The sequence below is a fragment of the Staurois parvus genome, unplaced genomic scaffold, assembly GCF_062004578.1.
Source record: "Staurois parvus isolate SC_StPar_1 unplaced genomic scaffold, SC_StPar_1.0 ptg000548l, whole genome shotgun sequence".
Taxonomy (NCBI): Eukaryota; Metazoa; Chordata; class Amphibia; order Anura; family Ranidae; genus Staurois; species Staurois parvus.
The window spans coordinates 43,860-57,272 of NW_028318344.1; the positions used below are offsets into that span (position 1 = coordinate 43,860).

The 13,413-nt window shown below is 40.2% G+C and overlaps 1 protein-coding gene across 1 annotated transcript in view; it reads left to right on the forward strand.

Annotated features, from left to right (window-relative positions):
* Positions 1 to 13,413, forward strand: part of LOC149451108 (C-Jun-amino-terminal kinase-interacting protein 4-like) — a gene marked incomplete at its 5' end in the record, with an annotated part of 69,545 nt that overhangs the window by 41,409 nt on the left and 14,723 nt on the right. Inside the window, 5 exons of the mRNA XM_089690934.1 lie at positions 2,224 to 2,304; positions 3,251 to 3,318; positions 4,415 to 4,563; positions 4,684 to 4,855; positions 8,893 to 9,006. Of these exons, the coding sequence (XP_089547060.1) occupies positions 2,224 to 2,304; positions 3,251 to 3,318; positions 4,415 to 4,563; positions 4,684 to 4,855; positions 8,893 to 9,006 (584 nt within the window). The remainder of the gene's footprint in view (positions 1 to 2,223; positions 2,305 to 3,250; positions 3,319 to 4,414; positions 4,564 to 4,683; positions 4,856 to 8,892; positions 9,007 to 13,413) is intronic.

A 13,413-nucleotide genomic window follows, 5' to 3' on the forward strand; every position in this document is an offset into this window, starting at 1 on the left:
CAGCTGCCTGCACAGCATCCCAGTTTGACCCTCCCTTGCCCCTCTCCATCAGTGCTGGGGTCACATTAGCTCAGTGATGGAGAAAAGCAAGCTGAGGAAGAAGAGAAACACTGGAATACTAGTCAGTACCAGTGTGCAAAAGTGTATTTGCTTTGGAAGAATAAATCACCTCTACTGTTGGGTATCCTATATGTGTGGATGTTGCTGCGTTATATAAAGCTATTAGAATAGTTTTTCATATTTTAGAATGGGGTGCCCTTTTAAAATTATGGACAGTCTTGCGGCAAGACTGTCCATAATTTTAAAAGGTGCCTTGACTGAAAGAAGGTTGAGAAACACTGCCCTAGAGGAAGCACTCAGTGGTTCAAAGAAATCATTTAACCTCCCTGCTTAAAGTGCAGCCACAAACACAAACTGAGAAATCAGCAAAAGGGACATAACTTTCAGTAAGTAGGATATGTCCCTTGAACTGATTCTTCTTTTTATAGTAATCCTCTTCTGTCCTTCATTCCCCTTTTCCCCCACCTCTGTTGCCGTAAATTTCCTATGCGGTTGGGGTTAAAATAACTAAGAGGCTGTGACAGGCTCTCATCAAGCAAGTGTACAATCCAAACGCACACATTCCTGCGTTAAAAATGGCTGCTGCAGCGACCGTCAACTGGAACCAAACAGTATCAGCAAGGGAGAATGCCAGCAGCACACCGAAGATAACCAATATGGGTCCAAAGGTTAAAATGAACAATCACATAGTTACAGCAAGGCAACGTTCTGAGTCTCGCAGGACCCCTTCATCAGGCATGTGACAAATTGTGACAGAAACAGGAGAACTAGTTAAGAAAACCATCCACCAATCAGAGTGAAGTGAAATGAGCCCGGCCCTGCCCCAAACAGAAACATTATAAACTGCAAAGATAAATACACCATAAAACAATAATCAGATGTGCGCAAACTGCATTCCCAGCGATATAAACATTGTAGTCATATGTGTATCATAGCACTCCCCGGATTGGAATAAAGTGTCAGCTGTATTCTGGAAACAACAACCAGCAGCATATATGTCCCTGACAGAAGATAAAAGCTGTTGCTTAGAGATGTGGGGGGGGGGGAAGGTTGTCTTCTATTGTCAAGTGAGCTGAAATGAGGACACACCCATAGTGGTCTTATTGATGCAGTGGCTGACAGTGTCATGGCGGCACATGTCACCTGCATGCACCATGCGAGTTTACTACTCACGCATGCGCTCCAAGTCTCTCATCAAGAGTGCCCGACTATGACAACCCTTTCCAGCCAGATCTGCCATTCATAAAAGCCATAGTACAGCTTAGGTTCTGATGATGCTTTTTTAACCCCTTGACGCTGAGCGCACGCAGATATGCAGCCTCTCGGCGTCTGGGCCTTGATGCCAAGTGGCCGCATATTTGCGTGCCATTAGAAAATACGTATGTGCTGAGAACGCATATCCTGCGCGTTCCCAGCACATATGTCCGTGACTCACGGAAAGGTCCCGATCTCCCCTTGCAGTCGGGACCTTTTCCAATCATGTGACCGCCGTGACGGCGAATCACGGCGGTCACATGACGCTAAAACCCTGCCTCCCGACTTCTGAAACTCTTAAAGGGCCGGGAGGTGCCAGTGCTAAGAGGTTAAAGTTGACCAGATAGAAATATAACCAGTTCATTTAAGTACATGTAAAAGGTAATGAAATGCATTATTAAATGCTGTTCCGTTATGTAACTGAATCTGTGTTTGTATCAGCCTCTTCTATACCTCCTCTTGGAAAAAAGGGGCCGAAGTAGGATCCAGTGGAGCAGGGGCGCCACATGCTTATATCACAACAGGAGCAAAGAGCAGAGTGATTACTTTTCAGTATTTGTCTGTTTTTTCAGTGGTCATTCAGAGGCTAGGCAAGCTGACCAAGCTGTATTGCCTTACTGCAGTGTAGAAAAGTGAGGTCACCAAACTCACTGTTATCTGGCAGGGCTGTGTAAATCTCTGTTCTTGATATGTGGAAGAGGTTTAACTTGCTAAAGAAGTTATAATTGTATCTATGTGTGTTTAATCCGTGTTTTATTTCTTTGCTTGGAATTCAGTATGTAGTTTATGAAAACCTTTTTTTTTAAATAAGGTATTTTTTTCAAGGTGATGATGACTTGAAATGGCATGTGGGTAATTTAATATTCCTGTTTCTTCTAAAAATAATATTTTGTATTTTTTTTTCTTTAGTTTATTTATTCATTCTGCTGAATCAGGTTGGAGGACCTGCCTACAGAAAGTCCAACTTAAAGATGCCATACATAGTATTGTGTAAGTTGTAAGTTACCATGATACTTATTCATGTATTATGGAGCTACATTACATGTAGAATAATCTTGTTTAGAGTTTTCCCCAAGTTGGTTAGCATTCTCCTGTCTTCATGCACCACAGTTTACTTGTTACTGTTCTCAGTACCTCTTTTCAGCTTTAGAATGGTGTATGTTGAGAAAAATCACCCTTTTTAAAAATAAAAGGTCGCGGAGTCAGAAATAGAATGTCTTTTTAAAAATATGTCATGTCCTGGCTTGTGATTTTGAGAACAATGAGGGCCACCTTTTGGGAGACCTCATTATCTTCACAGGTGTCTTACAAATAAATCCATTGTACTTCAGAATCTGCACGGTGTCTCATTCACATTATTGACTGAGAAATTTGTACAAATTATGTCTAACTTCGTTCTCCAGCTGATGCTTCTGTTGGTGCGGGTAGATGAATCAATAACTAATAGCAGAAAACTAAAATTCTGACTTACTGTAATGTTAATATCTACTTATTTCTGATCTACTATTCAATATAGTATTATTGGGTCCTGTTTCTCATATTAAAATGGTTGTAAAAGCTCAAGGATTTTTTACCTTCGTGCATTTATATAGCGCCAACAGTTTGCTCAACGCTTTACAATAAAGCATCCCCCCTAATACTTACCTGATCCCCATCACGATCAAGCAAAGTGCACAAGTGCATTGGCTGGTTGGGGACTCTCCCTTCTCATTGGCTGAGACGACAGTGGGAGTCATTGGCTGTGCTTGTTAATCTGATTTCAGTGTCCAAAGGTCACTTTGGGAAAATGTGAATTTGATTGCTTAGTAAGGATATCCACACTTTTCTACATGGCTGTCTACTTACATCTTTTCTTTTTGCTCTTTGTTTTTCTCTCTCCCCCCTTTTCTCTCTCTTCTTTTTGTCAATGAATAATTGTCTTTTGTCTCCATGACAGACATACCGGTGACCGCGTAGTTGCAACTTTGGGTGATGGCACACTTGCAATATTTAGTAGAAATGCCGGTACGTTTTAAAGTGTGAATTACCTTTTTGTTCTTGTTATTTCCTGTTATTATTCTGTGTGTACAATTTCAGCTTTATAGTCTGAGGAAATCAAAAATAATACATGCAATAACACAATGGTCTTGAGATATAAAAGAGTCTGAGGAAAGCACCCTCCTATTTATGTTTCTACAACAGCATGGGGCAGGGAAAGGCAAAGTCAGGTTACTTCGGGTGTGAAGAATACTCCTTCCTTCATACTGCATTAATTGACAAGCAATAAAGCAAAAGGTAATAACAGGCTTTGTTTGCAAGAATTTACGGTATAAATCCAGTTATACATATAAAAAGTATTCGGCAACATGGATTCAATCGCTGGGTGTCATCTGGTCATCTGGCAACATTGCAAAGGTTTAGTATTGCTCAGAGGATCTCTAACACAAGCATATCTCCAAATAACACTGTAGCATTAATGGCTTCGTAAGGACCAACGGAGCTGCAATGTAAACCAATGAGATGTCGCTCATTGGTGAGCGACATCCTGGTGAGCTACGCCAATGCTACCCTCTTGAGAAATATTTAAAAATACATTCAAAAAGAGGAAAAGGGTGCAAAGCCAAAGCTTTTCTCTGTTGAAGAGGGTATGTGCTTTGATATGCGCTAGCGGCAAGTCTCAGTGACACCAGGGTCGTTTTGACTCAAAGGTTTTCCCTGCCACTAGGGTCTGTTCTATATTGCTGCAGTAGCCAGTGGCTATTGTGAGTATGCACTTGTGACGTTTTCCTTTCCAAATAAAGATGTATCCGGTAATGCACAAGGCCTTTGTGCCCTTTTGTTCTTTTTGTATGATTGCTCAGAGTATAGCAACACACATAAATAATTTTCAAACAAAAAGACTGGGCTAAAAAATTCATAGTCATCTGAACCTATTGCCAACAAACTGGGACTTGACCTTGCTTTTCTGAATAATCGCCATATAAGGTCACCATAAAGGGAGTGGAGGAGAAACTATAAGTGAAGGTGCCTGTTTTGTACAGACATTCAGACTTCTACAGTACTGCAGATGTTATTGTTGACTATTTCAGCAGTATTAAATTAAAGTAATGAATTTCATCAGCTAGGAGCTGGGATTTGGACAATCCAAAAGTCATAGACTTGGGTAGACCTCAGCAGTCCATTCGTTGTTCTGTGTCTGTACGAGGAGAGGTGTGGTGTGGCTACAGGAATCGGATATATGTTGTGGATCCACGCACCGCCAAAGTGAAGGTGATTTCTTTTTTTTCTGTTTTTTGTCATGCAGTAGTACAGTTAATGTACTGAAAGATTAAATATAACATGTATAATTTTCTTTGAATACAGCATTTTTATTGTGCTTGGTTCCTTTAGCAATGGTTTGAAGCAACTCCACGTCCTGAAAGTCAAGTTCGGCATATTGCAGCTGCAGGCGATGGGGTGTGGGTGTCTGTACGGCTGGATTCCATTTTGCGTCTGTTCCATGCCCAGTCAGGTCAACCCTTACAGGAGCTAGAACTGGAGCCATTTATACAGAGAATGCTGGGTGAGGCCATGATTTTATTTAATATCCATACTTGTAGTCGGCAGGGAAGTCTGTCCTACTTTCATATCACTGAGCTCTGCCAGTCATCTTGACAGTTGTAACCCAATTGTGCATGGTGAATACACATTGAAAGGAACTTGTTCCTTTGGGAACAAGTTACATGTTCCACTTGTTTTTAGGGTGGAACATGTAACATGTTCCCAATGCCGCAGGCTCCGCCCACACGGCCACATCTTTTATTCACAGTGTTCTGTACATGAATGAACTACAAGTCTTAGTGGCTGTCGGCTTGTAGTTCTCAATGAGAACAGCACCGTGGTAGTTCATTGAATCTTCCTATTACTAATTGCCCGTACAGTCTCCTTTACAGGCTTCTGCAACCAAAATTAATAAATGCACATTTTTTTACCTGCAAAAAAATGTGCATTTATTATTTTTGGTCAAAAGGTGAACTTATTCTTTAAAAGAATGATGCAGTAACTTTGTGAGGATCAGCCTTTGGTTAGTTAGCCTTATCATATCTCTTGCATGAACTGGGACTCTAGCTCTAGCAGCACTCAAAATGGTCAAATATAATGTGTTAAACTTTGTAAACTTACTTTTACATACAAATACTGCAATAATCGACAATATGTAAGATTTAAACTGGGCTAATTTAGAAGTAAATATTTATATAAATATATTTTTTGAACCATAAACATTGCAAGATTGTTATATGGTAATGAATACACTGCATGCACTATGCTTTAATACATTTATCCTATAATGTTCGAAAATATCTAACCCCAAAACAATCTTTCCCTTTACAAAGTCGACTGATCTCTACTGCATCAGAAGATAGCAGAATAAATTTTTCGCAGAAAGAAGGTGAAAAAAAAAGGAATAAAATGCACTGGAACGCATCTGGACTGCGTTTCTATGGTGTAAAACAGCCTTAAAACAAATAATCCAATCATATAATACAGTGTGATTTTTTTTTTTTTTCTTTTTTTTTTTTTTTCAGGCAAATATGGTAATAAAATAACCTTTAGCAAAGGGCAAATCAAGCTCTTCTGCTCTGTAATAACAGAAATATTGCCTAGTTCATTGCAGCTGAAAAGGATGAGAGAGAAAATGTATTTACCTTTTTTATACCTAATTGGTAATAAAGTTTGATATAAAAGAGCATGTTAATAAAGCAGTGAATGTGACTTTCTCCAAACATTTACTATTAGTGAATCAATCGTTGCCATTTCAACACATGCACAAAGAAGATTCACTTGCAGTGAATGTCAGATTCACTGCTTTATAAATATGCCGTACTACGTCAGGTTTAGGTAAATGGCAAATCTCTCTTTTGAGTGCAGAAATTATACATCTTTGTATGGCCAGCCCAACTAAAAAAGGTTATATGCTTTTCAGCTGGAAGGACTGGGCAGTTTTGCTGTTATTACAGAGCAGAGGAGCTGTAATTTCTCTTGGTTAATGGTAATTTTATTATGTCTCTGTTGGAGAAAGGTCACACTCCTGTATTGTAGACACCAGGTGGTGCTGTTAGTCATGTAAGTGTAATAAACAATAATGTATATCAGGGGTCTCCAAACTGCGGCCCATGGGCCGAATGTGGCCCTTTGCTTGCCTTTATCTGGCCCTTGGGGCACTATTCCTCCCACTAACACCTGAGATGGGGCACTATTCCTCCCACTGACACCCACGATGGGGCACTATTCCTTCCGCTGACACCCACGATGGGGCATTATCCCTCCCGCTGACACCCACAATGGGGCATTATCCCTCCCGCTGACACTCACAATGGGGCACTATCCTTCCCTCTGACACCCACAATGGGGCACTATCCCTCCCTCTGACACCCACAATGGGGCACTATCCCTCCCTCTGACACCCGCAATGGTGCACTATCCCTCCCCTTGACATGATGGAGCACTATCCCTCCCACTGACAACCACGATGGGGCACTATCCCTCCCACTGACAACCACGATGGGGCACTATCCCTCCCACTGATATCAACAATGGGGCCACTATTCCTCCCACAGATACAGATGATGGGCCACTATTCCTCCCGTTTACACCAACGATGTAAATTTTTTTTACTCCCACTGACAATCAAGCCTATGGCATGGCTTGCTCCCATCGATGCCAGGGCATTTTCTACTCCCTCTGGCCATAGTCTGGCCCCCTAAAGTTTGAAGGGCTGTAAACTGGCCCTTTGTTTTGAAAGTTTGGAGACCCCTGATGTATATGAAAGTAGAATTTGGCTCCTTTTTTCTTATCCAATAATTTTTATTAGGTCTCAAGAAAGAACAAACCGATTCTTTATCACAGCAATAAATGTATAACCTTCTATGAAGACACACGATTGATTAGTTTTTATCTGAATATCAAAAAATGAATGGTAAAATACACATGTCCACAGTACTGGCCTGAGTTTAAGCTCAAGAGAGGTCGATCAGTTTCAGTACTGGGTGTCCTATTGGCTTGCACATGGAGCATTTGTACATGAGAAAGGAAAGGTAGAAAAGTGAAAAGAAAAAGGGGAAAGGAGTGAAGAAAAAAAGGAAAGGGGAACAGAAGGAAGGTAGTAGAGGAGAAGTGGGAGGCAGGGGGGAAGGTTTGGTCATGGGATCCTGGGCATTGTGCATCTCAGGGCATAGAGAGAGAGACTCTCACAGGTCCAGGAGACAGTGGTCAAAGTCACGTGGAAGAAATACTGTAATCTAAGGATCTCAAACTCGATGGAATTTTGACATGGTATTTTGGAGCTGTGCTGCTAATTTTCCATTGATCATGGTCCAGTGGATCTAACATTGGATATGGTGATGTGTTGTGATAGCCAGGCCTTCGCTATAACTTGTTTTGAAGCTGTGAGGACATGGGTCATAATAGCGAATTGAGTCTTAGAAATCTCCTAAGGCTTGCAGTTGAGAAGAGCCTGAGATGGGTTTAGTGCAGGGACCAGATGAAAAAGGGTTGATACACCTGCTGCCAAAAGTGTTGGACACTGGACAGGTCCACCAGATATGTAGGGGAATGCTGCTCCTTTTTTATAATAACTATTAATAGGTTATTTCTGCTTAATAATATAGAAACTAGATACAGTAATATAAATTAGTAACTTCTATTTTTAATTTTAAAGACCTCCATTTTTTTTTATAAAGTATGGCAAAAAGTTATAGCAATGTGTAAAGTGTTTTAACCTATTTTAGCCTTTTCATCTAAATTAGGTCAGTTACAAAATGTATTCTGATTGGTCAGTTTTCTGAAGTTATGTCCTTTTTTATATACTGCAAGCTAAACAGCTTTACGACACTACACTTTAAATGTTTCCACTGAAGGACTGCTAATGGCTAATATCCAACAGTTGTCAAAGCCTTCACTTCCCTTTAACACACACCCCATCTTACTGTTTGTCTTGAATTAAAGTGGACTTCACTCTCTCAATCAACATGGACTTTTTAATCCTTATGCTGCTAGCGTTAGTAAATAGAAAAGTATATAATATTTACTTGTTTTAAACTTTTTATTTACATTTCTTCAGTTACTTCCTGTTTCTATGGCTAGGCACATTATGTCATACATCCCAGCAGTCTTCAGGAAGGGATAGAGGGTTCTCAGCTTGGTTAATGCCTGAGATAAGGGTTGATAGATTCCAGGAAGTAAATGCTACATGAATCATCTGCCCATACTCAGGATGGCCACTTCCAGAAATGCCATGGGGTGTTTTTCAAAATTTCTCAGCAAAATAAAGCATGGAGACATGGATGGGGGAGTTTTCTTTAAATATTAACAATGAATTAAACAGAATTTTTGGTTTGTGGTGCTCAGATGCAGTGCAGTTCTACTTTAAGTGGGACATGCACAGCAAAGGTTGCAGTGAGTGGAGGAAATTTGCCTGAAGTACTTCACAATTCTAGCCATTCTTAGAAGTGAAAAGGTGCTTGTATATTCTTACAATGTTTCCCGGGCGCCTTCTGTGTCAGAATTTTAATGGTGGAGCCTTGTAAAAATTAAGCATTGTGCATCTTGTTCTTGCTATAGGTCCCAGCAGCTTTGGCATGTCTATGGCACAAGTCTCTGCACTGTCAGTGTTCTCTGGTCGTCTCTGGGTCGGGACTGCCTTTGGGGTAGTTGTCAGCATTCCATTTTGTAAAGGTAAGAATGTGTTGCCAAACTTGGTGGGTAATTAAAAGCTTCTGTTTTTCATTTGATTATAGAATGCCTAGACAAGTATGCCCAAAAGAGCAACAAAATTAATCGAAACTGTAGATAAGTTACTGTACTAGCTGTAGTAAGGTTTCAACTCTGAGCTGTCTGCAACCTCCTGACACTGATATGTAAATAGCAACTTGTTCTAAGTAGGACCATCCTTGTTTCCTCCCAGCTTGGACCTGCTTTTAGAGGTTTGTCAGGCATTGTATTGAGCGATTAAGGCAGTCCACTATCAGGGAGCGAGTAAAATAGAGGAAGCTCTGGGCAGTTCTGTGCTGACAGGTTTTTAAATAACCTGTCAACTATTTTAAAGTTTTAAAAATAGATACTAGTAAGGACACACACCAGTAGGGGGAAGAAGTGTCAGAAAAGCCAGCAGGTGGAGTGTCCTTTCTTAACCACTTGCCGTCTAGCCTATGGTCAAATGACGGCCGGGCAAACATCTCATCCCTCCGGGAGGGTGTCATATGATTTCCGTCCCGGATCGAGCTTTGCGGGTGCCCGCAGGGTCATGCTGTGGCGAGATCTGTCACCGGCCGTGTACCTCAGACATGGCAGATGACAGATCTGTGTACCGGCCCCGTTGCCAGTACCATGTGACCTGCTGTGACCAATCACAGCAGGTCACATGATAGTTTTTATACAATGGATGGCTTCCTTTCATGCCATCCATGGTATACAAGTGTCTAGCTGTGAATGGTCACAGTGATCACATGCACAGGCTGGGCCAATTACAGCCCATCTGTCTAATGTGATTAGCTGTGGCTAATCAGAACAAAAAATGCTGAATGAATCGATTTCATTCAGTTAAATGCTTGCTTATAGCAAATAAATTCTTTGTTATAAGCAATTAAATTGTGTAAAAAAAAAAATTTAAAAAAAGTAGTACAATGTTACTATGGTAACATTATACTACTTTGGTCATAGTGTAATATGAAAAAAAAAAATCTTAAAAAGAAAAAAAGTAATAATAAAAAAAAAATATTTTTTTTTTTCCGGACTGTCACCAGTCAGTGTCCCTGATCACCTCCACACCAGTTATATGCTGACACTGTACTGCACTGGTGACCGTATGTAAAAAAAAAATAAAATGAAGTGAAAATAATTTTTTTCATTTCATTTTCCGAAAAATTATGACAAAAAAATTATAACTTCAAAAACCTCTCCATGCCTCTTATGAAATACGTCGGACTGTCTCCTTTTCAAAAAGGGGTCATTTGGGGGATATCTGAACTGTTCTGACATTTCTGGGCCTCAAGTACTTCAGGATTGATCAATTTTCAGATATATCCCATAGTTTGTGAACTTTATAACTTTCCTACAGACTAAGTAATAAATACTGATTTGGGTTTTTTCACCAAAGACATGTAGCAGAATACATCTCGGCCTAAATTTATGTAGAACAATTATTTGCAAACTTTTATACCAGAAACAGAGAAACGTGTTTTGTTTTGTTTTTTTAATTTTCGGTCTTTTTAGTTAATTTAGCAAAAAATAAAAACCCCAGTGGTGAATAAATACTACCAAAAGAAAGCTCTAGTTGTGTGAACAAAATGATAAAAATTTAGTTTGGGTACAGTGTCGCATGACCGCACAATTGTCATTCACAGTGTGAGAGCGCTGAAACCTGAAAATTGGCCTGGGCAGGAAGGGGGTAAAAGTGCCCGGTATTGAAGTGGTTAAATTAATTAATTTTGGAAGAGCAATGTGCAGCCTTATTAGTTTTTGTTATATGTACATGTGGGAAGAGAAGAGCCCCTAGAGGGATCCATACCCACACTTGACTTGTATGGCCTGTTGTCAGGATAGTGGAGCAGTGCCATGGAATGACCTTCTAGAAACAAGAGGAGTTGGATTGTGTTGTCCTTTTAGCTAGAAACCCTCCACTGAGCATGTTAATTGATTTAGGTCCACTCATTTAGTGATGGACGAATCTACCCGGGTTAGACTTGCTCAGGATTTGGGGAATCTAGTTTAAAATTCATCAGACCTGAATTTAGAGGTGCATCCCACTGAAATCTATGAAGGGTAAATCTTGTTAATTTGTGGCTATGTTAATTGGAAAACCAGCAACCCGAAAGCATGGGAGGTTATGCACTGTCCTGGGTGACGTGCCACTGCAAAAACAAAAATTAACATACAGCGGGAAGGGTTTTTTTTTCAGACTGGTTCTAGCAACATTGAGAATACACAAATCTTTCAAATATTTAAATTCTTGCAGGACGTCTTAAAGCTGTATGTGGTATTCTGGAATAGTATGATTTTCATGGACAGTCTCAGTGATAGCATACAGTGGCAGTGTGCATATCTCTCTGTAATTCAACTTTTTCTTTTACAATTACCATAACTTATATGCTGCAGGAGCACCCTATCCCTTTCTTTTCATTTTGACAAAGCCATCCAATGATGAAAACGTTGGTCATGGACAAGCAATGTTACATCACTCCATTTGCGGTAACACACACATGCTGGGTTCATGGAGGTGCACTTGCAGCAAGGCTGAGCACATGGCTGTTGCAATTTTCTTTACGCTTTAGTACAATAGTCTACTCTTTGTGGACCTTTACCCTTCGTTTATGTTTGATGGAGTCTATTAACCAGCTGTGAGATGCAAGGTGAAAGCAGATCTGAATGGTTTTAACAAGCACTTTCTCAAATACTGATTCTGGTGAATCCAGTTCTCTGCTTCCACCTGTGTGATCCCTCTGGGAATAAGACACTTCTATCCGGCACAGTATGTGGAGTGTCTGTGAACACTGGAGTTTGAAGAAGAGATTTATAAGATCACACTGTTTATCTAAGCACTTCTATTTCTGCTTTTGTGTATAGAGGGGCTGTGTATTTTGTGTAGGTTTCTGCACATCTATGACCTTTGTAATTTGACTTGTCTATTTTATCTGTTTTCACTTTTCTATAGGTTTGTTTTCTGATTATTTTTTTGCACTTTGCACATTAACACTGATGCTGAGCCTCTGCATTTTTTTCTGGTACCTATCCATGTGAATTGATGTATGATAATTGCTGTACTGTTAGCCTGGATCTTCTCCCTGTTCTAATGAAAAGGTATATGATGCTTGTAGCTGAGAGTTTGTTCTGATCTAGATCAGCCTTTCTCAACCAGGGTGCCTTGAGGTTTCTTCAGGGGTGCCTTGGCAAAATGCCTAAAAATTGCCCAAAACGTGTATACAAGCCAGAGGGTGGAACAAGACTGCCTTTTAGTTACACAAAGCCACAGGTTTTCATTGTGCACCATTATGACTTTCTAGCCGCCGGCATCCTGACATCCAATGACATCAGTTGATAAGGAGGATGTCAGCTGCCTGCACAGCATCCTAGTTTTACCCTCCCCTGCCCCTCTCCATCAGTGCTGGGGTCACATTAGCTGAGTGATGGAGAAAAACTGAGGGAGAAGAGAAACATTGGAATACTAGTCAGTACCAGCATGGAAAAGTGTATTTGCTTTGGAAGAATAAATCGCCTGTAATGTTGGGTGTTCTACACATGTGGATATTGCTGTGTTATATAAAACTATTAGAATAGTTTTTCACATTTTAGAATGGGGTGCCCTTTTAAAATTATGGACAGTCTAGAGGCACCCCATTTTAGAATTGGGTGCCTCAGGACTGTCCATAATTTTAAAGGGTGCCTTGACCGAAAAAAGGTTGAGAAACACTGCTCTAGATAGAGGAACTGTGGGGAGATCTTGTGCATTTACTCTGTTGTACTGTTTTGTCTTTATATGATGCTTTCTCTGAGGCTTTGGGTATTGGTTTCTTAAATGGCTCTTGAGCTGCAGGCAGTTCCCAATTCTTTTTCACACTAGGCCTGTTAGCAGTTATTTGCTGTTCAACTGCTGAAAGTATAACTAAAGCCAAACCTTTTTTTTTTTAGTTTTGGGAGAGGGGTTAGAATGCTCGTCGGTTTTTATTGCTGTCTGTCTTCCCCCCGTTAGGAAGATTCACCCCTCTATTTGTCCTCTTTACCATTATCATTGAAAATAAAAGTAAACTAAAATCCTAAATATTGGGATGTCCTCAGAAAAGTAATAGGGTGGAAATCTTCCAATGGGGACACTAGTTCTGGTTGTCTGGGGGTCCCTAAAAAATTCCCTTAATTTGACATGATTTTTTCTCACTTCCTGTTTGGCTATTGGACAGGAAGTGAAGAGAAATCTCTGCACTGGGACACATGATGGAAAAAAAAAACCTGACGGGTTATAACCTTCCTTTTCCAAAATGAAAAAAAAAAAAGATTTGCCTATAGTTCTACTTACAGAAATACTGCTACAGGATGTCACGGGTACGCAAAATCACGTGTGTATATATACATGATTTTTCTTTTCCGGTAGGG